Source organism: Hypanus sabinus, chromosome 2 (genome assembly GCF_030144855.1).
Source record: "Hypanus sabinus isolate sHypSab1 chromosome 2, sHypSab1.hap1, whole genome shotgun sequence".
NCBI lineage: Eukaryota > Metazoa > Chordata > Chondrichthyes > Myliobatiformes > Dasyatidae > Hypanus > Hypanus sabinus.
Genome location: NC_082707.1, coordinates 109,250,361 through 109,277,591, shown reverse-complemented (window position 1 = coordinate 109,277,591; position 27,231 = coordinate 109,250,361). Strand labels below are relative to the sequence as shown.

Sequence of the window (27,231 nt, the reverse complement as noted above, 5' to 3'; positions counted from 1 at the left end):
TAGGCTCAGCTTTCCAATTAGTTTCTGAGGGATGATTGTGTTGAATGCTGAACTGAAGTCTATGAACAGCATTTGAACGTACGTGTCTTTTGTGTCCAGGTGGGTTAGGGCCAGGTGGAGGGTGATGGCAATGGCGTCATCTGTTGAACGGCTGGGACAGTACGTGAACTGCAGGGGGTCCAGTGAGGGGGGCAGCAGGGTCTTGATGTGCCTCGTGACGAGCCTCGCGAAACACTTTATGATGCATGTGAGTGCAATGGGATGGTAGTTATTAAGGCAGGACACTGAAGACTTCTTCAGCACAGGGACAATGGTGGCGGCCTTGAAGCACATTGGAACGATGGCACTGCTCAGGGAGATGTTGAAGATGTCAGTGAGAACATCTGCCAAATTGTCTGCACACCCTCTGTGCACTCTGCTAGGAATATTGTCTGGTCCAGCAGCCTTCCGTGGGTTGACCCTGCACAGGGTTCTCCTCACATCAGCCACGATGAGACACAGCACCTGGTCATTTGGAGGAGGGGTGGACTTCCTCGCCACCACATCATTTTCTGCCTCGAAACTGGCATAGAAGTTGTTCAGCGCATCTGGGAGGGAGGCATCACCCGCACAGTCAGTTGATGTTGTCCTGTAGTTGGTGATGTCCTGAATGCCCTTCCACAGTGTGTCACCACTGTCCTGGAAGTGGCTGTGGATTCACTGGGCGTGTGCACGCTTTGCCCCTCTGATGGCCCGGGACAGTTTGGCCCTTGCTGTTGTTAGGGCTGCCTTGTCGCCTGCTCTGAAGGCGGAGTCACAGGTCCTCGGCAGTGCACACACCTCCACAGTCATCCATGGCTCCTGGTTAGTGCGTATCGTGATGGTCTTGGACAGAGTAACATCATCAATGCACTTGCTGATGTAGCTAGTCACTGATGCTGTGTAGTTGGTAGAGTCGCCATCGGTTGCAGCCTCCCTGAATGTGTGCCAGTCAGTGTGCTCAAAGCAGTCTTGAAGACCAGAGATGGCTCCTACTGGCCAGGTTTTCACCTGCTTCAGAACTGGTCTGGAGCATCTGATGAATGGTCTGTTTGCTGGGATTAGCATAACAGAGATGTGGTCTGAGTAACTGAGGTGGGGGCGACCCAATGAGACTCAATGTAAATTGGGAGACCACTTAGCCGAGCACCTTCCAGAAAAAGTGGGATCTCCCAGTGGCCATCCATTTTAATTCTACTTCCCATTCCCATTCCGACATGTCAGTCCATGGCCTCAAACCTGATGGCATGAACACTGATTTCTCCAACTTCTAGTAATGTCTGTCCCCCACTGTCTGTCCCCCATTTCTCATTCCCATTTCCCTCTCTCATCTTATCACCTTCCCTGCCCATCAGCTCCCTCTGGTGTTCCTCCTCCATCCCTTTCTTCCGTGGCCTCAGTCCTCTACTATCAGATTACCACTTCTCCAGCCTTTGATCTCTTTCACCAATCAACTTCCCAGCTTTTTACCTCATCCTTCCCTCCCTCAGTTTCAATTATCACATACTACCTTGTACTCTGAGATAATCTTTTCTCTCTAATCCTGATGACAGGTCTCTGCCGAAAACGTCAACTGTACTCTTTCCCACACATGCTGCCTGGCCTGCTGAGCTCCCCAGCATCATGTGTTGCTTAGGATATTGTAAACAGTTTGGTCACCTCATTATGGAAAGGATATGGAAGCTTCAGAGAGGATGCAATGGGTAATGACCAGGATGCTGCCTGGAATAAAGGACATTTCTTAAGAAGATACTTAGAGTGAGCTAGGCTGTTTGTCATTGGATCAAAGGAGAATGAAAGGGGACTTGATAGATAGAGGTATACAAAATTAAAAGAGAAATAGATTGAGTGGATAGCCAGAGACTATTGTCCAGGGTGGAAATGCTTAATACAAGGGGACATAGTTTTAAGGTAATTGGATGAAAGCAAAGGGATGTTAGAGGTAATTTCTTTACATAGAGAGTTGTGAGGGTGTGGAATGCCATGCCAGGATTTCTGGTTGAGGCAGATAAATTTGGGGCATTTAAGAAACTCTTAGATAGGCACATGGATGACATAAAAATGGAGGATTATGTATGAGGGAAGGATTAGATTGATAGGTTAAAGGGTCAGCACAACATCATGGTCATAGAGGCCTGTACTGTGCTCCAATGCTCTGTTTTATATTATTGTACTCTGCCTTATCAAAGTGAATCACTTCACACTTCTCCACATTTAACTCTATCTGGCACTTCTCAGCACAGCTCTGTGTCCTATCAAAGTCCCATTGTAACCTAAAATAACTTTCTGAAATATCCACGACACCACTGACCTTTGTATCATCTGCAAACTCATTGATCTATCCCTCTAGTTGCTCTTCTAAGTAATTTATTAAGATCATAAAGAGCAGGAGTCCCAGAACAGACTGTGCAGACATGATGAGTCATAGATTTCCATGCCATCCTGAACCACTCACATCCTTCTTCACATCAGTGGCACAGCAGTAGAAACCGCCTGCAGTTTCAGTCTCCTGGGAGTATATATCTTGTATCTCTCATGGTCCTAGAACACATCCTACATAGTTAAGAATGCTCACCAATGCCCAATTTCTAAGAAGGTTGAAGCGAGCTGGACTATACACATCAATACTCACAACCTTCTGCAGATGTGCAGTCAATAATATCCTAATTTGTTTTCTGGTAAGAGGGCGGCATGCCTGGTCACATCAGCCTCTCTGGATCTAAACAAACATGTAATTGTTTGTCCTTTATGTCTCTCTTATGATCATAAGTCTCTGCTGGATATGTTATGAATCATGTTGCTGCTTCGTACACCCAAGGAGGAAGGTATCAGAGGTGGTGCAAAGTCCAACAAACAGTGCAATGATTGTAGTGGACGTTTCTTTTGTGATCACCAACCCTGTTAAACATTCACAATGTAGAATACTACAAGTCCCATTCACTGGTCCATTGTCAAGACTGATGGGGTGGGGGTGGGTGAGGAAACTGCATGGCCTTGTCTGTTGCACAGACCAAGCCCCCATGCTGCGGGGTTGCCTGTTACAGCTGCCTGGGGAGGAGAAGATCAAGGCGGTGAGGCACAACAGGAAACATGTTGGGTTGGGAGCTGGTCCTCGGTTAGTGCGGCTCTCTAGTGTTTCCTTGGTGGAAGATAAGCTGTATTGTGTTTGATTGCAGCTGCAGAGTGTGAGATGAAGAACTGCTGCTGCTTCTTGTGAAAAATGTGGCTCCAGGACATCATCAATCTCGAGGGCATGATATTCAGGGAAGGGCTCTATTTTTTTATGTTTATATGTTTTAATGCTATTGTAATTATGTGTGCTGTGTGTGACTGTTGGTTCTGTTTTTGCACCATAACCTTGGAGGAATGCTATTTCCTTTGGCTGTATTCATGGGTATTCATGTACAGTTTCAAGAAAAAGTTTGGGAACCCTTTGTAATTACCTGATTTTCGGCATTGATTACTCATAAAATGGGTCTTATCTTCATCTCAGTCACAATAACAGACAAACACAAATAGCCTAAACCACCACACAAACTGTTGCACTTTTTCTCGTTAATAATGAGGATACCATTTAAACAATCACATTCTAGGTTTAAAAATGCATGTGAACCTCTGGGGTAGTGCATGGATGATCTTGTTGCACTTTTACACATTCTCAGCAATGATATGGCCATCACTGAATCATGGCTGAAGGATGGTTGCAGTTGGGAGCTGAATGTCCAAGGTTACACATTGTATCAGAGGGATAGGAAGACAGGCAGAGGGGGTGGCGTGGCTCTGCTGGTAGAGAATGGCATCAAATCAGTAGAAAGATGTGAGATAGGATCAGAAGATGTTGAATCCTTGCAGGTTGAGTTAAGAAACGGCAAGGTAAAAGGACCCTGATGGCAGTCGTTGGGCCTCCCAACAGTAGCTGGGATGTGGACCATTGATTATAACAGGATATAGAAAAGGCATTTAAGGTTTCCGGTGACATCATCATCGAGAATGGCAGCTTAAGTCACTAGCTCCTCCGGAAAAATGCGTAATAAGCCCCATTAACCCGTCAAATATAATATTTTTCAAAAAATATTTGAACTGAAAAGAGGGGCAAGAATGGGGAGAAGAAATGGAAATAAAAAAAGCGACACTATGGAGGCTGCGTCCGAGAGGAGTGCAGCGAGCAGCTCTCCGACCCAACTGCATGCTAGTGAGGCGGCTGCTGGGCCTCATTCAGTTGAAGCAGTGAATGTCTTCGAAATCCTGAAAGAAATAATGCAGGTCCAGAAAGATATAAAGCAGCAGCTCCGTGATATTAAGGCAGAGCTCGCCAGCGTTAATCAAAAAATAGCGGTGGCAGAGACTCACATTGAGAAGGTGGAAGATCGCATTGAAAACATGGAACAGATACTGAGCAAGACAATAAAAATCATACATCACCAAGAAGGTAAACTGCTTGACCTGGAGGGAAGATCACGGCAGAAAAATATCAGAATCTACAACGTTCCCAAAGGAGCGGAGGGTCCGTCTATGACGGAGTTTGTCGGAAAGTTGCTGTGGGATGCGCTGGAGCTTCCCCCAGCTATGAAGCTGGAAGTCGAAAGAGCCCACCGCGCGTTAGTCCCGAATCCTACCCAGGATAGAAAGCCACGCTCAATTATAATTAAATTCCTTCGGTACAGCACCAAGGTGGAGATTTGCTGAAGGGCCTGGGGTAAGAAGAGAGTGTTTTTAGAGGATAAATTAATATATTTCGACCAAGATTACCCCCCGCGGCCCTCCAGAAATGCAAAGAATACTCCCAAGTAAAGCGAGTATTAAAGCAAAATAAGATTAGATTTCAAACTCCGTACCCTGCTAAACTTCGAGTGTTTTATGACAACGGGACGCAGTTGTACCAGACAGTGGAAGAGGTGACTACAGACATGAAGGCCAGAGGGTTGCCCGTCAGCATGACCAAAACGAAAGAAAGTCTGGCTGAGGAATTGTCCCTTCTAATACCTATTATAATGTGGATTTTATATTACTTAGTTGTTATTCTTTATTTACTCACTTACTCCTTTTTCCCCACCAAAATGAGAATATATATGTATGTGCATGTACGTATGTAATATGTGTGTGTCAATGGGCTATTAAATCCATTCAAACGTAAGAGAATTTTATCCAAAATGAAAAAAGAACAAGCCCATGTAGTATATTTACAGGAAACTCATTTAAGTGATAATGAGCATAAAAAACTAAAGAGAATGGGCTTCACTAATCTGTTTTTCTCCTCATATAAATCAGAACATAGGAGAGGTGTTGCTATTCTTATCTCAAGTAAGCTAAATTTTGAAAAAATATTCGAAATGGGAGCTAAAGAAGGTAGATATATTCTGGTAAGGGGGAATATAGCAGCAATTCAGTTACTCTATTCAATATATACACACCCCCGGGAAATGATATTGGTTTCTTTCAGAAAATTACTGATATTATGGAAACAGAAACAGAAGGTCTCCTGATATGTGGGGGAGACTTAAATTTACAATTACAACCAAACTTAAACTCTTCCAATAGAAAAACCTATGAAACAAAATCTTTACATAAGAAAGTTAATACACTTTTTGAGGATGTTGGTCTAATTCATATATGGAGGGACCTTTTCCCTGACAGAAGGGATTACACTCATTATTCTGCCCCACATTCTGTACATACAAGAATAGACTATTTCATAATATTTGGAAAAGACAAAGACAAAATAAACACCTGGGGAATTGGGACAATAGATGTAAGTGACCATTCACCTATATATTTATCTGTTGATTTTGACCTACAACCAAACAATACTATTTGAAAACTAAATTCAAGTTTACTCAATGATCCCTACTTTAAGGAACAAATTAAAAAAGAAATTGGTCTCTACTTAGAATTTAATGATAATGCAGAGGTTTCACCTCCCATTTTATGGGATTCTCTGAAGGCGGTCTAAAGAGGGAAAATTATAGCGATATCTTCATATAAGAAAAAAATAAGGAATTAAAGGAATTACAAAATAGGCTGAACGAACTAGAGAAAAAACAAATTGAGTTTGGCACAGGATACATTTGGGGAAATTAAAAGAATTAGGAATGAAATAAATAATTTGGCTACACAAGAAATCAGGAAAAACAATGTTTCTGAAACAGAGACATAATGAAAGTGGATTGAAATCTATGAAAATACTGGCATGGAAACTGAAAAAAAGATAGCAGAAAATACAACTCATAGAATTAGGGACTCAAGAACGAAAATTATAAAAAATAAGCTAAGTGAAATTCAAGAAGCTTTTGAAGTATTTTACAAAACACTATATTCCAAAGTTCCAGGGGGAAGCATAACGCAAACTGACACCTTCTTGAATTCTCTAGAGTTACGCACTTTAAGCCAAGAACAAAATAGAAGGATGACTGTTGACATAACTGAAGAATTAAAAACTACAATTAGTAGGCTTAAATTAAGCAAGTCACCAGGATCAGATGGGTATACGGCAGAGTGGTACAAAGAATTTAAAAATGAGTTAATTCCTGTTTTACTCCCCACACTGAACAGGGCTCTAAAAAAGGCACAAAGGCCACCCAGTTGGAAGGAAGCGATAATCTCAGCTATACCGAAAGAAGGCATGGATAAAATGGAATGCGGGTCATTTAGACCAATATCCGTTCTTAATGTAGATTATAGGTTATTTACCTTCATCATGGCCAAATGATTAGAGGAGTTTCTACCCATACTGATACGTAATGATCAGACAGCTTTTATATGACAACGCCAGACTCAAGACAATATACGAAGGACACTTCACATTATGGATCATAGACAAAAAAATAAAATTGAAGCAATAGTGATAAGCCTGGACGCTGAAAAAGCATTTGATTCGGTTAATTGGAATTTTCTTTACAGAGTTTTACATAGATTTGGTTTCCAAGACACAATTATTAAAACTATACAGACACTATATGACAATCCTACTGCTAGGATTAAAATCAATGGATATTTATCAAATAGTCTTACCCTAGAAAGGGGCACGAGACAGGGTTGTGCATGGTCACCACTACTCTTCGCGCTATATCTGGAACCATTAGCTCAATACATCAGACAAAATGAAGATATCAGGGGAATTACTATTAAAGGGACAGAGCATAAATTGGCTTGTTATGCGGATGACATTTTGATCTATCTAGGGCAACCAACATACTCTTTATCTAAATTGATGCAATCCTTTGAACAATATGGTCAATTATCAGGATACAAGATCAACATAGATAAAACCCAATTACTTTCATATTACTATAGCCCACCAAGAGAAATTGAAAGTCAATACACCTGGGCATGACACACAGAGTCTTTCAAATATTTGGGCATCATTATGCCAAAAGATTTGGCAAAATTATCAGAATGTAATTATCAGCCTCTATATAAAAAAATTAAGGAAGATGTGGCAAGATGGAGCCTGATTCCTTTTTTCAGTCTCAGTTCAAGGATTGAGTCTATTAAAATGAATATACTGCCCAGACTGTTATATCTCTTTCAGACCCTACTAATAGAGATTAATCAAAATCAATTCAATGAATGGAACAAGATGCTATCAAGGTATATTTGGCAGGGTAAAAGGCCTAGAGTTCATCTCAAAACTTTGCAATTGACAAAGGAAAAGGGGGGATGGGGCTTGCCTTCTCTTAGAGATTATTATTTTGCAGCACAGTTGAGAGCTGTGATATGTTGGTGCAACCCATCATACGACACTCAATGGAAAAACATTGAGGAGCGGGTACTTCCCATCCCCATACAAGCAATTTTGGCTGATAACAACCTGCAAAGGTACATAAATATTATTGATAATCCATGGGTGAAATTGACTTAAAAGATGGAAAGCTACTATAAAAGAACATAATCTAGAGGGAGATATTGCAATTCCTAAATGGTGTGCATATGACTCGGATTTTACACCAAATAAATTGGATGCTAGATTTAAGGACTGGACAGCAACATAAGAACATATGTTCTTTGCAACATAATGAAAGAAGGAACGCTGTTAAGTTTTGAAATGGTTAAAGAGAAACACTTATTAAAAAAACAAGATTTTTATCCGTATTTACAGATGCGACAATATGTTAATAAGATGCTTAAAAGTGTAACCAAGGCAAATACATGCTTGATAGAGCTCTTTAGAAAAGCATATAATTCAGATAATGGTAGTAGAATCATTTCAAGCATGTATAAGGGGTTGTCAAATCTTTAAACACATTTGACTTCATACATTAAAACAAAATGGGAGAAGGAAGGAGGGATAATTATATCTGAGGAAGAAAGGACAACAATATGGAGATATCAATGGAAGTGTACCAATTCACAGAAATGGAGGGAGTTTGGATGGAAAAACTTGATAAGATATTTTATTACACCCTCTCAGAAATCCCATTATGATAGTAACCTCCCTGTTTGCTGGAGAAATTGTGGAAATCAAAATGCAAATCATTATCATATTTTTTGGGACTGTCCTGTTATCAAAAAGTATTGGAGGGGGATATACTATGCCCTACAAGACATCTTTAAATGTGAAATGCCCTTAGAGAGTAAGACCATATATTTCCGATATATACCTCAAGAATGGTTGAAAAGAGATAAATATTTAATGAATATACTGTTGATGGCTGGTAAAAAGACTCTTACTAGGAAATGGTTATCACAGGAGAGCCCAACTTTAAATATATGGATGGAAATTACAATGGACATTTACAAAATGGAGAAGATAACAGCATCTGTTAATCATAAGCTGGAACAATTTGATTCATACTGGGAAAAATGGTTTAACTACATAATGCCTCATAGGCCTGATTTTATTCTCACAGATCAATGAGTCTGTTGTAAAAAGAAAGATCACTCCCTACTTGTACATAGTTCTTTCCTTTTGCTTGTTTTTTTCTTTCCACTCTTTTCTATAAATGTATACCCCAGATAAATACTTTGTGGAGATTTTGTGATATATATGATTATATGATATATATGTACAATGTCTGAAATACATCTTATGGAAATGTTGTTTGATGAACTTCAATAAATTACAAAAAGAAAGAAAAGGCATTAAAAAAGGGCAATGTTATGATAGTCATGGGAGATTTCAACATGCAGGTTGGTTGGGAAAATCAGGTTAGTAATGGATCTCAAGATAGTGAGTTAGTTGAATGCTTCTGAGATAGTTTTTTAGACCAGTTTGACATCGAGCCTACTAGGGGATCAGCTATATTAGATTGGGTGTTACATAATGAACCAAAGGTGATTAGGAAGCTGAAGGTAAAAGAAGCTTTAGGAACCAGTGTTCGCAATTTGAGTTCAACTTGAAATTTGATAGGAAGAAAGTAAGGTTTGAAGTAGTAGTATTTCAGTGGAGTAAATGAAATTACAGTAATGTGAGTGAGAAGTTGGCCAAAGTAAATTAGAATGAAATGCTGGCAAGGCAGCAATGCTGGGAGTTTCTGGGAAAAATGAGAAACATTCAGGATAGATGTATTCCAAAAATGAAGAAATACTCAAATGGCAAAATAGTACAACCATAGTTGACAAGGGAAGTCAAAGCTATGTAAAAGCAAAAGAGATGGCATACAACAAAGCAAAAATTAGTGTGAAGACAGAGAATTGAGAAGATTTTAAATATTTAAACTAATAATCAATAGGAGGGAAAAGATGAAATATCAAAGCAAGCTAGCAAACAACATCAAAGTGGATAGTAAAAGCTTTTTCAGCTATGCAAAATGTAAAAGAGAGATGAGAGTGGATATAGGACTGCTAGAAAATGAGGCCGGAGAAATAATAACGAGGACAAGGAAATGGCAGATGAACTAAATGAGTATTTTGCGTCAGTCTTCACTGTGGAAGACTCTAGCTATGTGCCAGATGTTGAAGGGTGTGAGGGAGGAGAAGTGAGTGTAGTTACTATTACTAGGGAGGTGCTCAAAAAGCTGAAAGACCTAAAGGTACAGACAGTAAATCACCAGGACCAGATAAACTGTATCCTATTGTTCTAAAAGAGATTGTGGAGGCATTAGTAATGATCTTTCTAAACTCATTGGACTCAGGCATGATGCCAGAGAACTGGAAAATTGCAAATGTCACTCCACTCTTTAAGAAAGGAGGGAGGCAGCCGAAAGGAAGCTCTAGACTAGGTAGACCGACATCAGTGATTGGGAAGATGTTGCTGTCAATTGTTAAGGATGAGGTTATGGAGTACTTGGTGACACAGGACAAGATAGGACAAAGTCGGCATGGTTTCCTTAAGGGAAAATGCTGTCTGATGAACCTATTGGAATTATTTGAGGTGATTAGATAAAGGGAATGCAGAGGATATTGTATATTTGGACTAGCAGAAGGGCTTTTGACAAGGTGCCAAACATGAGGCTGCTTACCAAGTTAAGAGCCCATGGTATTACAGGGAAGTTACTGGAATGGTTAGAGCATTGGCTGATCAGTAGGAGGTAGCAAGTGGGAATAAAAGGGTTAGGAAAAAGAGAGATATCTACAATAAATATAGGCAGCATGGAGTAAATGAGGTGCTTAAGGAATATAAAGAATGTAAAAAGAATCTTAAGAAAGAAATTAGAAAAGCTAAAAGAAAATATGAGGTTGCTTTGGCAAGTAAGGTGAAAATAAATCTGAAGGGTTTCTACAGTTATATTAATAGTAAAAGGATACTGAGGGATAAAATTGGTCCCTTAGAGAATCAGAATGGACAGCTTTGTGTGGAGCTGAAAGAGATGGGGGAGAGTTTAAACAATTTATTTTCCTTGGTATTCACTAAGGAGAAGGATATTCAATTGTGTAAGGTAAGGGAAACAAGTAAGGAAGTTATGGAAACTATGATGATTTAAGAGGAGGAAGTACTGGCGCTTTTAAGGAATATAAAAATGGATAAATCTCCAGGTCCTGACAGGAAATTCCCTAGGACCTTGAGGGAAGTTAGTGTAGAAATAGCAGGAGCTCTGACAAAAATATTTCAAATGTCATTAGAAACGGGGATGGTGACGGGGGATTGGCGTATTGCTCATGTGGTTCCATTGTTTAAAAAGGGTTCTAAGGGTAAACCTAGCAATGATAGGCCTGTAAGTTTGATGTCAGTGGTGGGTAAACTAAGGGAAAGTATTCTTAGAGATGGTATATATAACTATCTGGATAGACAGGGTCTGATTAGGAACAGTCAACATAGATTTGTGAGTGGAAGGTCATGTTTGACAAATCTTATTAAATTTTTTGAAGCTGCCTGCCCACAATGGGTAAATTTGGAATGTAAATCTGTACAAGACTTTTCGTTGTTTTCAATCTTAGGATCTTTACTTCCTTTTTCTTTATCTAAATTGAATAAACAAATAACTAATCCTATAGTCAAATACACATTGCGAATCTGGTTTCAATTTCGTAAGTTTTTTGGTTTGAATAAATTTATTCTATCATGCCTATAGTATCTAATTATTTTTCTCCGCCTTCCTTTATGGATCAAACTTTTTTTTATGGAAAACAAAAGGTATAACATGTTTTCGTGATTTGTTTTTAGATGATAGCGTTATGTCATTTGAACAGTTATCTAATAAATATAATTTACCTAAAACTAATATTTTTAGATATTTGCAAGTTAGAAATTTTTTGTATAATGAGTTACAGTCTTTTCCGAAACTAGATCCATTGGACATTACGGAAAGAATTTTAGCTCTGAATCCTTGTCAAAAGGGTTTAGTAGCTGTCATTTATAATCTGATTATGAATATACAGCCAGATGTATCAGAAAAAATTAAGAAGGAATGGGAAGAAGAACTTCATTGTCTTATATCCACTGAGCAATGGGAGAAAATGTTACTATTAGTTAGTTCGTCCTCTATTTGTGCTAAACATGCTCTAATACAATTTAAGGTTGTACATAGAGTTCATATGTCTAAGGATAAACTTGCTCGATTTTATTCTTATGTTAATTCAACCTGTGACAGATGTCATTTTGATGTTGCCTTATTAACCCATATGTTTTGGTCTTGCCCTTGTTTACAAAATTACTGGAAAGATATTTTCAGTAATATTTCAAGAGTTTTGAATATTAATATCCAACCACATCCTTTTACTGCAATATTTGGTTTACCAATGGTGGTTAATAGTTGTCTATCCTCTTCATCTCGACGAATGAATTTGTTACACTAATGGCTAGAAGATCTATTCTATTGAATTGGAAAGAAATTAATCCTCCAACTATACTTCAGTGGTTTTCTCAAACCATTTCTTGTTTGAGCTTAGAAAAAATTAGAAGTGTTGTTTTTGACCCTTCAGTTAAATTTGAAGAAACTTGGAGACCATTTATTCAACATTTTCATATGAGTTTCATTTTCATATAAGGTTTTCCTAAACCTTACTTATATTATCCTTAATTATTTGGATGGAAGTTCGGAGTTATTGGCACTACTGTATATGTACTAAACATTATTCGATGGCCCATGTTGGTTAGTGTTTTTTTTTCTTCTCTTTTTTTTCTGTTTTTTTTTCTCTTTTTATTTCTTTGTTCATCAATGCTGTGAGTTTGGGAGGTTATATACTTTTATTATTATATGAATGTCTATTTAAACTATTAATTATGTACTGTCAAACACTTTGTATTCATGCTTCATTTATGTTTGTTTAAAATTAATAAAAAGATATAAAAAGAAAAGAAAGAAATTTTTTGAAGAGGTTACGAGGAAAGTCGATGAGGGTAAAGCAGTGGATGTTGTCTATATGGACTTCAGTAAGGCCTTTGACAAGGTTCCACATGGAAGGTTAGTTAGGAAGGTTCAATTGTTAGGTATTAATATTGAAGTAGTAAAATGGATTCAACAGTGGCTGGATGGGAGATGCCAGAGAGTAGTGGTGGATAACTGTTTGTCAAGTTGGAGGCTGGTGAATAGTGGTGTGCCTCAGGGATCTGTACAGGGTCCAATGTTGTTTGTCATATACATTAATGATCTGGATGATGGGATGGTAAATTGGATTAGTAAGTATGCAGATGATACTAAGGTAGGTAGCGTTGTGGATAATGAAGTAGGTTTTCAAAGTTTGCAGAGAGATTTAGGCCAGTTAGAAGAGTGGGCTGAATGATGGCAGATGGAGTTTAATGCTGATAAATGAGAGGTGCTACATTTTGGTAGGAATAATCCAAATAGGACATACATGGTAAATGGTAAGGCATTGAAGAATTCAGTAGAACAGAGAGATCTGGGAATAATGGTGCATAGTTCCCTGAGGGTGGAATCTCATGTGGATAGAGTGGTGAAGAAAGCTTTTGGTATGTTGACATTTATAAATCAGAGCATTGAGTATAGGAGTTGGGATGTAATGTTAAAATTGTACAAGGCATTGGTAAGGCCGAATTTGGAGTATTGTGTACAGTTCTGGTCACCAAATTATAGGAAAGATGTCAACAAAATAGAGAGAGTACAGAGGAGATTTACTAGAATGTTACCTGGGTTCCAGCACCTAAGTTACAGAGAAAGATTGAACAAATTAGGTCTTTATTCTTTGGAGGATAGAAGATTGAGGGGGGACTTGATAGACGTATTTAAATTTATGAGGTGGATAGATAGAGTTGATGTGGATAGGCTTTTTCCATTGAGAGTAGGGGAGATTGAAACAAGAGGACATGAGTTGAGAGTTAGGGGGCAAAAGTTTATGTGTAACACGAGGGAGAATTTCTTTACTCAGAGGGTGGTAGCTGTGTGGAACGAGCTTCCAGTAGAAGTGTTAGAGGTTCGGTATTGTCACTTAAAGTAAAATTGGATAGGTATATGGACAGGAAAGGAATGGAGAGTTATGGGTTGAGTGCGGATCAGTGGGACTAGGTGAGGGTAAGCATTTGGCATGGACTAGAAGGGCCGAGATGGCCTGTTTCTGTGCTGTGGTCAGCTGCCAGTGACTGGTGGTGTCAGGACAGCTTCTCTTGATGCTGTGTATCAATGACTTTTTTGATGGAAAGGTGGCTTCGCCACCAAGTTTGCAGATGATATGAAGATTGGTGGAGGGACGGGTAGTGTTGAGGAAAAAGGTAGGCCGCAGAATGACTTAGACAGATTGGGAGAATGGGCAAGAAAGTGGCAAATGAAATATAATGTTAGAAAATGCATGGTCATGCACATTGGTAGTAGAAATAAATGTGCAAAGTATTTTCTAAATGGGGAGAATATCCAAAAATCTGAGATGCAAAGGGAGTTGGGAGTCCTTATGCAGAACACCCTAAAGGTTAATTTGCAGGTAGAGTCGATGATGAGGAAGGCTAATAAGGTTAGTATTCATTTCAAGTGGTCTAGAATACAAGAGGAGGGATGTGAAGCTGAGACTTTATAAGGCACTAGTGAGGCCTCACCTTGAGTATTATGAACGGTTTTGGGCTCCTCATCTAAGAAAAGATATGCTGACATTGGAGAGGGTTCAGAGGAGGGTCACAAGGATGATCCCAGGAATGAAAAGGTTATCATACGAGGCACATTTGATGGCTCTAGGTCTGTACTCACAGGAATTTAGAAGGATGAGGAGGGGATCTCCTTGAAACCTTTCTAATGTTGAAAGGCCTAGACAGAGTAGATGTGGAAAGGATGCTTCCCATGGTGGAAGAATTTGACACAAGCAGGTTTAGCCTTAGGATAGAAGGGCATCCATTTTAAACAGATGCGGAGAAATTTCTTTAGCAAAAGGGTGGTAAATTTGTGGAATTCAGTGGAGGCCAGGTCATTGGGTGTATTTAAGGCAGAGCTTAATAGGTTCTTGGAATACATACACAACGCTGGAAGAACTCAGCAGGTCAGGCAGCATCTGTGAGAAAAGAGTTGCCAATGTTTCAGTCCGTGACCCTTCATCAGGACCCTTCTTGGACCAAAACGTTGGCTACTCTTTTCTCATGGATGCTACCTGACCTGCTGAGTTCTTCCAGCGTTGTGTACGTATTCTTTGATCCACAGCATCTGCAGTTGTATTTTTATGTTTTAATAGGTTCTTGATTGGTCAATGATTACGGGGAGAAGGCTGGAGAGCGGGGCTGAGGAGGGGAAAAAAAGGATCAGTAATGATTGAATGGGGAAGCAGACTCAATGGGCCAAATGGCTTAATTATGCTCCTATGTCTTATGATCTATGGTAATGCCTTCTACAAAAGCAAAGATCACACCAAGAGCTCAATGTGCAATGCTGAAGGAGGTGAAAGAGAACCTAAAGGTAACAGCAAAAGACCTGCAGAGATCTCTAGAACTTGTGGAAGACTCTGTTCATGTTAGAAGAAAAACAATGAATAAGAATGGTGGTCATGGAAAGACACCACAGAGGAAACCACTACTCTCATTAAAAAAAATACTGTACATTTCAAGTTTGCAAAAGACCACTTGGATGTTCCACATCACTTCTGGGACAATGTTCTGTGGACAGGTGAGACTAAAGTTGAACTTTTTGACAGAAATGCACATTGCTATGTTTGGAGAAAAAAGGGCACCAAAACCTCATTCCAACTGTGAAGCACGGTGGAAGGAGCATCATGTTTTGGGGCTACTTTGCTGCCTCTGGGCCTGGACAGCTTGTAATCATTGAGGGAACAAAGAATCAAAAATTATATCAAGACATTTTACAGGTGAATGTCAGGGTAGCAGTCTGTGACCTGAAGCTTAAAATAAGTTAGATAACATAACAAGATAATGATCCAAAACACAGGAGTAAATCAACAACAGAATGGTTTAAAAAAAAGAAAATTCATGTTTTGGAATGGCCAAGTCAGAATACAGACCTTAACCCAATTGAGTTGCTGTGGCATGACCTGAAGAGGTCTGTTCATGCAAAGTATCCCAGAAATATTGATGAACTGAAACAGTTTTGTATGGAGGAATAGTCTTAAATTCCTCCTTGCAGTTGTGCAAGTCTGATTAGCAGCTGCAGGAAATATTTGGTGGAGGTTGTTGCTGTTGAAAGAGGTTCTACCAGTTATTAAATACAAGGGTTCACATAATTTTTCCAGCCTGCGCTGCGTTTAATAAAGACATGAAAAGTACAATTGTTTGTGTGTTACTAGTTTAGACAGATTATGTTTGCTAGTTATTCTGACTTAGGTGAAGATCAGACCACAATAAATGAGCAATTAATGCAGAAAGCCAGGTAATTGCAAAGGGCTTATAAACTTTTTCTTGCAACTATACCGTTGAGTAATAATTAAACTTGAAATTGCTTCTCTGTGTGGTATGGAGTTTGCACAACAGCAAACAGGAGGGTTCAACAACAGCTAGTTAAAACTGCTAATATATTAACAGTACCAATCTACCCACCATCAAATACATACATACATAAAAAAAGACCAGCAGTATCATGAAGGATCCCAGCCACACTGCATATGACTGTTTGTCCCATTCCCATCTGAGAAGAGGGCATCCAGCATTCACACTAGGATCACTAGACTCAAAAACAGTTACTTTCCCCAAGCCATCAGGTTGATCAACACCTCCACCCATTGACCCACCCCACCACCCCTACTACATACACATCAGACACTCCTCTCCACAGCCCTCAGCACCATTCATCTCCCCATGCACTGTCCCTTTTTGTTTACACTCCACCACATCCCTACACTGACACAGTCACTGTCCTACTGTGACCCAAGAGTCACTTTATGTATAGGTACTCCTGCACCTAGTGTTACTTTATGTACAAAGTACATACAATCAGTTTATGTATATAAGCTAATCTTGTTTCTATACAACACCCACAAAATGCTGGTGGAACGCAGCAGGCCAGGCAGCATCTATAGGGAGTAGTGCTGTCGACGTTTTGGGCCGAGACAATGCTCTGACCAACTTTCCAACTGATCTGTATCCTTCCGTAGCATTAGACAACATTCCTCACTGTTCACAGCACAACTTTCATGTCCTCCTCAGATTTACTAATCATATCTTTTGCATTGACATCTATGGCATTGATATACAGTACAAACAGCAAAGATCCAGGCACTGATCAATGCAGTTACCCATTGGTCACAGACCTCCAATCAGAAATGCATGCATTCACAGAAGAGGAATGACTCACTGAAGAGTGTTGGTCCGAAATGTCGACTGTACTCTTTTCCATAAATGCTGCCTGGCCTGCTGAGTTCCTCCAGTATTTTGTGTGTGTTGCTTGTATCCATCCACCACTACTCTCTGACTCCCACCTCCAAGCCAAGGTCTTATTCTACTCAAGTCCATACATGACTCCGTTAATCTTTGTTATCTCCTCACAAAATTCACACATTAGTGAAAACCTGCAGTTAATCAGCACAACTGTCTTCTGTTCTATTCACTATCACAAGGTACTTATAAATTACAAATTATCCTGGTTGTATCTGATACACAAAAGGAAACTAGGTGCTCTAACACAAAAATCATGACTCCAGTGTTGTATAACTTTTTACCATGTGTAGTTTTTAAAAAATGTACTTAAATCTACATTTCCACTTTCAGTTGTATTTTCCACAACAAGCATTCAGTGGAGTATCTTTAAGGTAGATGTAAAATGTGATGCAATTTGAAGAGAAGCATGGGTCCAATATTTTATTTCACAGTGATGGGTCTTGCATCTTGCTGAATGCTTACCACAGTATCTAGACATCACTGGCTCAGAGTTTCTGATGCGTACCAAGGTCACGTTGTTATTTTTGTCTGTTATATCAATTACAGGATGTTGACTGGGGAGACCGGATTCCCACATACAGAGAATAAACCAATATTGAGACGGTGAGAAAACGGACATCTTATCCACATAAAGACAAAAATATTAAGTTCTTGTCACCCAGAGCATGTTCTGACCTTGGTTTGAGAATCGATGTCAGGGGAAGCCGTATTGCTGCTGCTGTAGCCTGATGTGGGATTGGATGACAGGCTCAGATTTGAGCCAGTATGCAAACTGCTCCTACTTGCCACCTTTCTCAATCTCTCTTCCTCCTAGAAGGGAAATTAAAATAATATTCAGAGCACCCAAACCCTTGCAAGATATATTCCTCTGAGCAAACTGTGGATTGTCATAAAGATATTGCCCATAAATGGGTCCCTACACACTGTTCTAATCAATAATGAGTAAGTGTGACATTGTCTTTCATTTGATTACTTTCAAACAGGGATGTAATTAAGTTCCATGTTCCAACTCCAAATTTGATCTTTTATTTTCTACAACAAATAGCTAACAAATTACAAATAAATTTCCTCTAGAACATAGCTTCAAAACTACCTAATTTGCTTACATTGTTACTTTCAATAATAGCACTGCTTTTACAAATTTAACCTAAATCTTTTATTCAAACACAAAGTTCAAATTTTCAAAGTTCTGGACTTAACTCAGAAAATATTCCAAATAATTCCAAAAGTTTTTCAGAATTTCCTCATATATTCAATTATGCTTCACATTCCTGAAAATTACCTTCAATAACTGCAAAATCATTTCTTGCTGTAAGCGGCATTTCTCCTTTTCAGCTCTTGCACGTAACTTATCTCGAGCCTTTGCAATTTCTGCTTTTGTTTCCTCACGGACCTTCTGATAATCTCTAAGCAGAATCTCTATCTCAGAAGGGGCTTCCTGTGGAGCCTTCACAATTCCACGAGTCCTACAGAATTACAGCAGATCATTAAGTGGTTCTTGCTGTCTTTAGATTAAAATAAATGCTTTGTTTCAGAATCAGGTTTATTATCACTGATGTGTGTTCTGAACTGTGTTGTTTTGAGGCAGCAGTACAATGCAATGCATAAAAATAATCTAAGTTAAAATATAACATTTATTTTATAAGTGCTGCAAAAATAAAGCAAAATAGTGAGGTGGTGTTCATGGACCATTCAGAAATCTGATGGTGGATAACATATGAACAAGATTGAAAGAACAAACTTGACAAGGTTAATCTGTTGTCCACCATTTAACACAAAAAAATATTGTTTCTGTCTGCAAGCACAAAAGGTTCAAAACAATAGTCAGAAGTTCTATGATAATTCATTTCTGAAAAATCCATATGTTAATGAATAATGGTGCAAACCAAGGTTAAAGAAATGAATCCGAAGTCCTGTATCAACTAGAGCTCATTTAGATTTATTTGCTGAAAAAGGCTGCCTCATGACTTTTGACTGTGTGTTGCTAACGCTCAATGAAACAACAGTGTCAGCAAATGTTTTTAGTTGGCTGTGCAACACTGTTGCTGTAATTTTATGAAGCACAAGTATTTTATGAAGCAACAGATCAGTGTGCAGCAGCTTTGAGAGATACCAACATGGAGAGGAAGCTCTTTACAAGGACGCTCACCAGTCAACAATGTGAAGAAAAAGGCAGGTTTAATCAGGGGATAAACAAAAGATAATTAACCAAAATAAAATTCAGTACATACAGTGCCTATTAGAAGTACTCCCCCTCCCCAGAAGTTTTCAGGTTTTATTGTTTTACCATATTGAATCACAGTGGATTTAATTTGCCCTTTTTTGACACTGATCAACAGAAAAACACTCTTTTATGTCAAAGTGATCTAAATTAATTACAAATATAAAACAGAAAATAATTGCATAAGTATTCACCCACTCCTTCCTCTCTCTTAATATAACACACCAAATCATCACTGGTGCAGCCAGTTGGTTTTAGAAGTCACATAATATGTGAATTTTCTGGTGTAGTCTGCTTTGCCATGTGCTTTTGTGATATCATTCTGGAGTAACGTTGTCTTATTTTTTATCTGCATTGCATTTGTGGTTTCTAAATGACAATAAACTGAATCTGAATCTGAATTGTGGTAAAATACACCTGTATCTGGAAGATCCATCTGCTAATGAGTCAGTATCCTGGCAAAAACTACACCATGAAGACAAAAGAACCCTCCAAGCAACTCCATGAAAAGGTTATTGAAAGGCACAAGTCAGGAGATGGATACAAGAAAATTTCCACGTCACTGAATATCCCCTGGAGAACAGTTAAACCAATTATTAAGAAATGGAAAGAATATGACACAGCTGTAAATCTGTACAGAGCAAGCCGTCCTCAAATACTGAGTGACCATGTAAGAAGGGGACTTGATGGCAAGAAGGCCATCAAGAGACGTATGACAACTCTGCACGAGTTACAAGCTTCAGTGTCTGAGATGGGAGAGACTGCGCAAACAACAGCTGTTGCCCGGGTGCTTCACCAGTCGCAGCTTTATGGGAGAGTGGCAAAGAGAAAGCCACTGTTGAATAAACCTCTCATGATATCTCGGTTGGAGATTGCCAGAAGGTATGTGGGAGACTCTGAAGTCAACTGGAAGAAGCTTCTATGTGCTGATGAACCCAAAATTGAGTTTTTTGACCATCAGACTAAACGCTATGTTTGGCATAATGCAAACACTGCACATCATCAAAAACACATCAACCTTACTGTGAAGCATGGTGGAGGCTGCATCGTGCTGTGGGAATGCTTCACTGCAGCAGACCCTGGAAGGCTTGTGAAGGTAGAGGGTAAAATGAATGAAGCAGAGTACAGGGAAATCCTGGAGGAAAACCTAATGCAGTCTGCAAGAGAACTACGACTTGGGAAAAGATATGTTTTCCAACAAGACAATGACCCCAAGCATAAAGCCAAAGCTAACATGACTTATGTAACACTTACCTAACAGACTGGTATATGTCTAGGGAAAAGGAGATCCAGCCACTCAGCAACCCCACCTCCCGTACACGCAGGTGCTGTAAGAATCAAGTTTATGCCGCGCGTACACACACAATATCAAACTCACACCAGATACCGTTATGGAATACACTTTAAAGATTTTACTGAAACTAAAAGAGTTCTATGCAATACAGTATATATGAAGGAAAAGAAAATAAAGTAAAAGGCGCCAACTTATCAAAGTTCAGTCAGTTTAGTGCACATCGTTGGAGCTCAACCATCGAACCATTCAACTCCTCGTCACTTTCCTCCGACCTCCACGTCCTCGCACCTGGGACCACCCCCAGTGGTCAACCGAGCAGTGCAGCACACGTCTACTTTCCTCAGCATCTCCTTCCTGCCTTCCCTGAAAAGACCGCGAAACCCCCAAGCTCCCAGCCTCACAAGACAAAGTAACATTCCCCATTGGTTAAAAAATGAATACAATCCCCATATCAGCAAGTCCAAAGCTAAACAACTGCGAAGGAAAACACTTATCAGACATGAAAGCATTCCTACTCTAGCAAACCAAAGAAGCCATTTTGATTAACATAGACAGTACATTGTACACTTAAAAACAACAAAATTAATGGCCTGGAGTGGCCAGGTCAGAGTCCAGAACTCAATCCAATTGAGAATTTGTGGCTGGACTTGAAAAGGGCTATTCACTCATGATACCCATGCAATCTGACAGAGCTTGAGCAGTTTTGTAAAGAAGAATAGGGAAAATTGCAGTGTCATGTCAAGTCATTTTTATTGTCATTTCGACCATAACTGCTATGTACAGTACATAATAAAAATGAGACAATGTTTTTCAGGACCATGGTGTTACAAGGCACAGTACAAAAACTAAACTACGTAAAAAACAAGACAGAGAAAAAAAATTAGATTACAGACCTACCCAGGACTGCATAAAGTGCATAAAATAGCACAGGCATTACAATAAATAATAAACAGAACAATAGGGTAAACAGGAGGAAATCTGCAGATGCTGGAAATTCAAATAACACACACAAAATGCTGGTGGAACACAGCAGGCCAGGCAGCATCTATGAGGAGAAGCACTGTCGATGTTTCAGGCCGAGACCTTCGTCAGGACTAACTGAAAGGAAAGATAGTAAGAGATTTGAAAGTAGTGGGGGGAGGGGGAAATGCAAAATGATAGGAGAAGACTGGAGGGGGTGGGATGAAGCTGAGAGCTGGAAAGGTGATTGGCGAAAGTGATACAGAGCTGGAGAAGGGAAAGGATCATGGGACAGGAGGCATCGGGAGAAAGAAAGGGGGAGGAAAGAAAGAAAGAAAGAAGGAAAGGACAATAGGGTAGTAAGGTGTCTGGGTATTGAGGAGTCTGATAGCTTGAGGGAAGAAACTGTTACATAGTCTGGTCGTGAGAGCCCAATGCTTCGATGCCTTTTCCCAGACGGCAGGAGGGAGAAGAGATTGTATGAGGGGTGCATGGGGTCCTTCATAATGCTGTTTGCTTTGTGGATCAGCGTGTAGTGTAAACGTCCATGATGGTGGGAAGAGAGACCCTAGTGATCTTCTCAGCCGACCTTACTATCCGCTGCAGGGTCTTGCGATCCGAGATGGTGCAATTTCCGAACCAGACAGTGATGCAGCTGCTCAGGATGCTCTCAATGCAACCCCTGTAGAATGTGATGAGGATGGGGGGTGGGAGATGGACTTTTCTCGGCCTTCGCAGAAAGTAGAGACGCTGCTGGGCTTTCTTTGCTATGGAGCTGGTGTTAAGGGATCAGGTGAGATTCTCCACCAGGTGAACACCAAGAAATTTGGTGCTCTTAACGATCTCTACCGAGGAGTCATCAATGTTCAGTGGGGAGTGGTCGCTCCGTGCCTTCCTGAAATCGACAACCATCTCTTTTATTTTGTTCACATTCAGAGACAGGTTTTGGCTCTGCATCAGTCCTTTAGCCGCTGCACCTCCTCTCTGTAAGCTGACTCGTCATTCTTGCTAATGAGACCCACCATGGTCGTGTCATCAGTGAACTTGATGATGTGGCTCGAGCTGTGTGTTGCAGCAGAGTGAACAGCAGTGGACTGAGCACATAGACCTGGGGGGCCCCGTGCTCAGTGTGATGGTGTTGGAGATGCTGCTCCCGATCTGGACTGACTGAGATCTCCCAGTCAGGAAGTCTAGGATCCAGTTGCAGAGGGAGGTGTACAGGCCCAGTAGGCTCAGCTTTCCGATCAGTTTCTGGGTGATGATTGTGTTGAATGCTGAACTGAAGTCTATGAACAGCATTTGAACGTACGTGTCTCTTTTGTCCAGGTGGGTTAGGGCCAGGTGGAGGGTGATGGCAATGGCGTCGTCTGTTGAGCGGTTGGGATGGTACACAAGCTGCAGGGGGTCCGGTGAGGGGGGCAGCAGGGTCTTGATATGCCTCATGACGAGCCTATCGAAACACTTCATGATGATGGACGTGAGTGCAACAGGACGGTAGTCACTTAGGCAGGACACCAAAGACTTCTTTGGCACAGGGACGATGGTGGCGGCCTTGAAGCACTTTGGAATGGTGGTGCTGATCAGGGAGATGTTGAAGATGTCAGTGAGAACATCTGCCAGCTGGTCTGCTCATCCTCTGAGCACTCTACCAGGAATGCTGTCCAGATGTGCAAAGCTGATAGAGATCTATCCACACAGACTCAAGGCTATAATTGCTGTTAAATACTGACTTGAAGGCGGTGAATACTTGTGCAATCAATCATTCTGTGTTTTATATTTGTAACTAATTTAGATCACTTAGTAGAGATCAGTTTTCAATTTGGCACTGTTACTTACTCGTGACACATGACAGTGGTACCCTTGTCACGTGACTGGGGTTGAAGCTATACTGGACTTGAGGTAATGGTCTTGTGATGGTGGAGTGATGTAATTTTCCTGCCAGTAGAGATCATGCGACAGGTTTTTTTTACAGGTTATAAAAGGAAGACCCTACCCTATGAGGAGGGGCAGTTCGTGGCTGGATTTGCCATGTTGACTTCATGCCACTGTGTGATTTAATGTGATGACGCAGTTTAGTTGAAAGATGAAGTTTTATCTAATGCCTAAAGTTTAAAAGGTCATTGCCAGCAGTTTCTTTACAATACTGCTAGTTGAGGATCAGTGGAGAGTGAAGATCAGAGTTCGGGAGTCAAAGATCGAGGAGAATCGATTTACGACGGTGAAACGGGTTCGACCTTGTTTAATCCTTATTTGGAAGGAATTCGTTGACTGTTCTTGTGTTAATCTCTGCAGGATAGAAGAAGATTGAGGACAGTGTGATAAAGGAAAGGTCAGTGCCTTTAAGCCGTTTTGTTTCGTTTCGTAAATTCTTCGTGGGAAAAGTTCGACGTCGGGAATCAAAGCAAAACGACGTGAAAGAGAATTTAAATCATCTTAAAAAGTCTCTCCCTTAAATGGACCGTGAGCATTTTTGAACTTTTGGCAATACTACTTAAAAGAACTGTTTTTGCAACATCGCTTTAAGAACTGTTTGAGCCGCATTGCTTTGAGGACTGTTGAAGCTGCCGCACAGCAGCTGATTTCCGGTTACGTTAGTGTTTGTTTACTTTTGGGGGGTTTGTTTTCAGTGTTTATTAAACGTGTTATTTGTTATATGGACCCTTGCCTAACTCATATATTTATTGTTGCCTGAATACGTAACAGCACGAAAGAGTATTTTTCTGTTGATCAGTGTCCAAAAAAAAGCCAAATCAAATCCACTGATTCAATGTTGTAAAACAATAAAACAAGAAAACTTCTGGGGGGGGGGGGTGAGAGAATCCCTTTTATAGGCACTGTACATCCCCAGACAAGCAGCTTGACAGAAACTGAACCAACTCTCTCCACGGATGCTACCTAACCTCCTGATTATTTATAGCATTCTTCCTTTCTTTGTTAGGTCCTGACTTTAGCTGCAGCTGCTGTGCAATTCACATGATTGGGGATCGTTTCCCCAGGTTCTTTGGTGTCTCCCACCTCCCAAAGACATGGTATTTGGTTATAAATTAATTGGCTACTATAAATTACTACCCGTGTTGGGGGAGAAATAAAGGAGTTAATGGGCGTATGTGAGAGAAAGCTATGAAAATATTTAGGTGTTCTTCTGATTTTTTTTTGAATCCCCTATGACAGAGTGAACTGAATAAATGATGCAATGTATGCAGTCAGTCCTAAAGCACCATGGTAATGCAGCAGTTAGCTTAACACTATCGCATTACCTGTGATGTGGGATCGGTGTCTGTGATGAGTTTGCATGTTCTCCCCATGACAATGAAAGCTTCCTCTGGGTGTTCTCGCACATCCCAAAGGTGTATGGGTTAGAAGTTTAATAGTCACATGGGTGTAATTTGTGGTGTGGGTTTGTTGGGCTGGCATACTACAAAACCATAAGACATAGGAGCAGAATTAGGCCATTTGGCCCATCGAGTCTGCTCAATCATTCCATCATTGTTGATTTAGAAACATAGAAAACCTACAGCACAATACAGGCTCTTCGGCCCATAAAGTTGTGCTGAACATTACCCTACCTTTGAAATTACTAGGTTTACCCATAGCCCTCTATTTTCCTAAGCTCCATGTACCTATCCAAGGACTTATTTTCCCTCTCAACCCCACTCTCTTGCCTTAAGACCATAAGACAAAAGAGCAGAATTTTGCCATTCAGCCCATCAAATCTGATTCACCATGGCTGATCCCAGATCTTATTCAACCCTATACACTTGCCCTCTCACCATATACCTTGATGCCCTGACTGATCAGGAAACTATCAACTTCCACTTTGAATATACCCACAGATTTGGCCTCCACTGCAGTCTGTGGCAGAGCATTCCATACATTCCTTGGCTAAAAAAATTCCTCCTTACTTCTGTTTCAAAAGGCCACCCCTCAATTTTGAGGCTGTGCCCTCTCGTTCTTGATACCCCCACCAGAGGGAACATCCTCTCCACATTTACCCTATCTAGTCCTTTCAACATTCGGTAGGTTTCAATGAGATCGCCACACATTCTTCTAAGTTCCAGTGAGTACAAGCCCAAAGTTCCCAAACGCTTCTCATATGTTAACTCCTTCATTCCCGGAATCATCCTCATGAACCTCCTCTGGACTCTCTCCAGAGGATCAGAGGACTCTCTCCAATGACAGCACATCCTTTCTGATGTGATTCTGGGCCCAAAACTGTTGACAATACTTCAAGTGTAATTGGACTATTGTCTTATAAACCCTCAGCATTACCTCCTTGTTTTTATATTCTATTCCCCTTGAAATAAATGCCAACATTGCAATTGCCTTCTTTACCACAGACTCAACCTGTAAATTAACCTTCTGGGAGTCATGCATGAGGATTCCCAAGTCCCTTTGCACCTCTGTTGTTTGAATTTTCTCACTATTTAGATAATAGTCTGCACTATTGTTCCTTTTACAAAATGCATTAACATACATTTCCCAGTATTGTATTCCATCTGCCACTTTTTGCCCATTCTTCCAATTTGTCTAAGTCCTGCTGCAATCGCATTGCTTCCTCAGCACTAACTACCTCTCCACCTATCTTCGTACCATCCGCAAACTTTGCCACAAAGCCACCAATTCCACTATCTAAATCATTGACAAACAACGTGCAAGGTAGCAGTCCCAATACTGACCCCTGAGGAACACCACTAGTCACTGGCAGCCAACCAGAAAAGGCCCTTTCTACTCCCACTCTCTGCCTCCTGCCTGTCAGCCATTCCTCTATCCATGCCTCCTCATGTAACATTTACCATCTAGTTAATTAAGAACATTTGAACCTCTATTTAAATATACCCATTGACTTGGCCTCCACAGCAATCTGTGGCAATGAATTTCAGTTTCATCACCCTCTACTAAAGAAATTCCTCCTCATCTCTGTTCTAAAGGGATGTTCTTCTATTCAGAGGCTGTGCCCTCTGGCCTTTGACTCTTCCATTATGGGAAAATCTTCTCCAAGTCCACTTTATTTAGGACTTTCAATACTGAATAGGTTTCAATGAGATCACACCTTATTCTTCAAATCTCCAGCAAGTACAGGCACAGAGCCATCAAATGCTTCTCATACATTAACCCTTTCAATCCTGGGATGATTGTTGTGAACATCCTCTGGACCCCTTCCAATGCCAGCCCATCCTTTCTTAGATAAGAGCCCAAACTGCTCACAATACTCCAAGTGTGCTCTGTCCAATGCTTTAAAAAGCCTCAGCATTACATCCTTGATTTTATATTCTATTCCTCTCGATACTGTTATGAAGGTACCACAGCTCTGAGGGGCCGAAGGACCGGGAGCAGCCCCCTCCTTCCGGAGAATCGCAAGATCGCTATTAATTCGGGTCTCGGAAGTGAGAGACAATGCAACGGTTCTGGCCATTGTTCCTAGAGGCACCTGTGTGTCCCTACTACGTGACAGCTACCATGGACATGGACACCCTCGGGCAATGTGGGGGTGGAGATTGCATCCCCCTACTTTGATGGACATATACAACTCTGCAAGTAAAGATAAAAGCGGACTGCAGGAGGCAGTACCCTAGCGATGCACCAGAAGAACTTGCTCGCTCAACGCTC

General features: G+C 40.4%; 1 protein-coding gene across 6 annotated transcripts in view; it reads right to left on the bottom strand.

Moving 5' to 3' along the window:
* LOC132382029 (uncharacterized) overlaps window positions 1-27,231 on the bottom strand; it is a 74,619-nt gene that overhangs the window by 34,610 nt on the left and 12,778 nt on the right. For 5 of the 6 annotated variants that reach the window (XR_009508188.1, XR_009508189.1, XM_059951847.1 and 2 more), the window contains exons 3-4: window positions 18,432-18,615; window positions 17,825-17,959 (exon numbers count right to left, since the gene is read on the bottom strand). Coding sequence is in view for 4 of the 6 variants with exons in the window: in XM_059951847.1 (XP_059807830.1) it covers window positions 17,825-17,959; window positions 18,432-18,615 (319 nt within the window). In the remaining 2 variants the exon portion in view is untranslated. Of the gene's footprint in view, window positions 1-17,621; window positions 17,704-17,824; window positions 17,960-18,431; window positions 18,616-27,231 lie in introns of those variants that run through there. The other variant, XM_059951874.1, reaches the window with a different exon arrangement.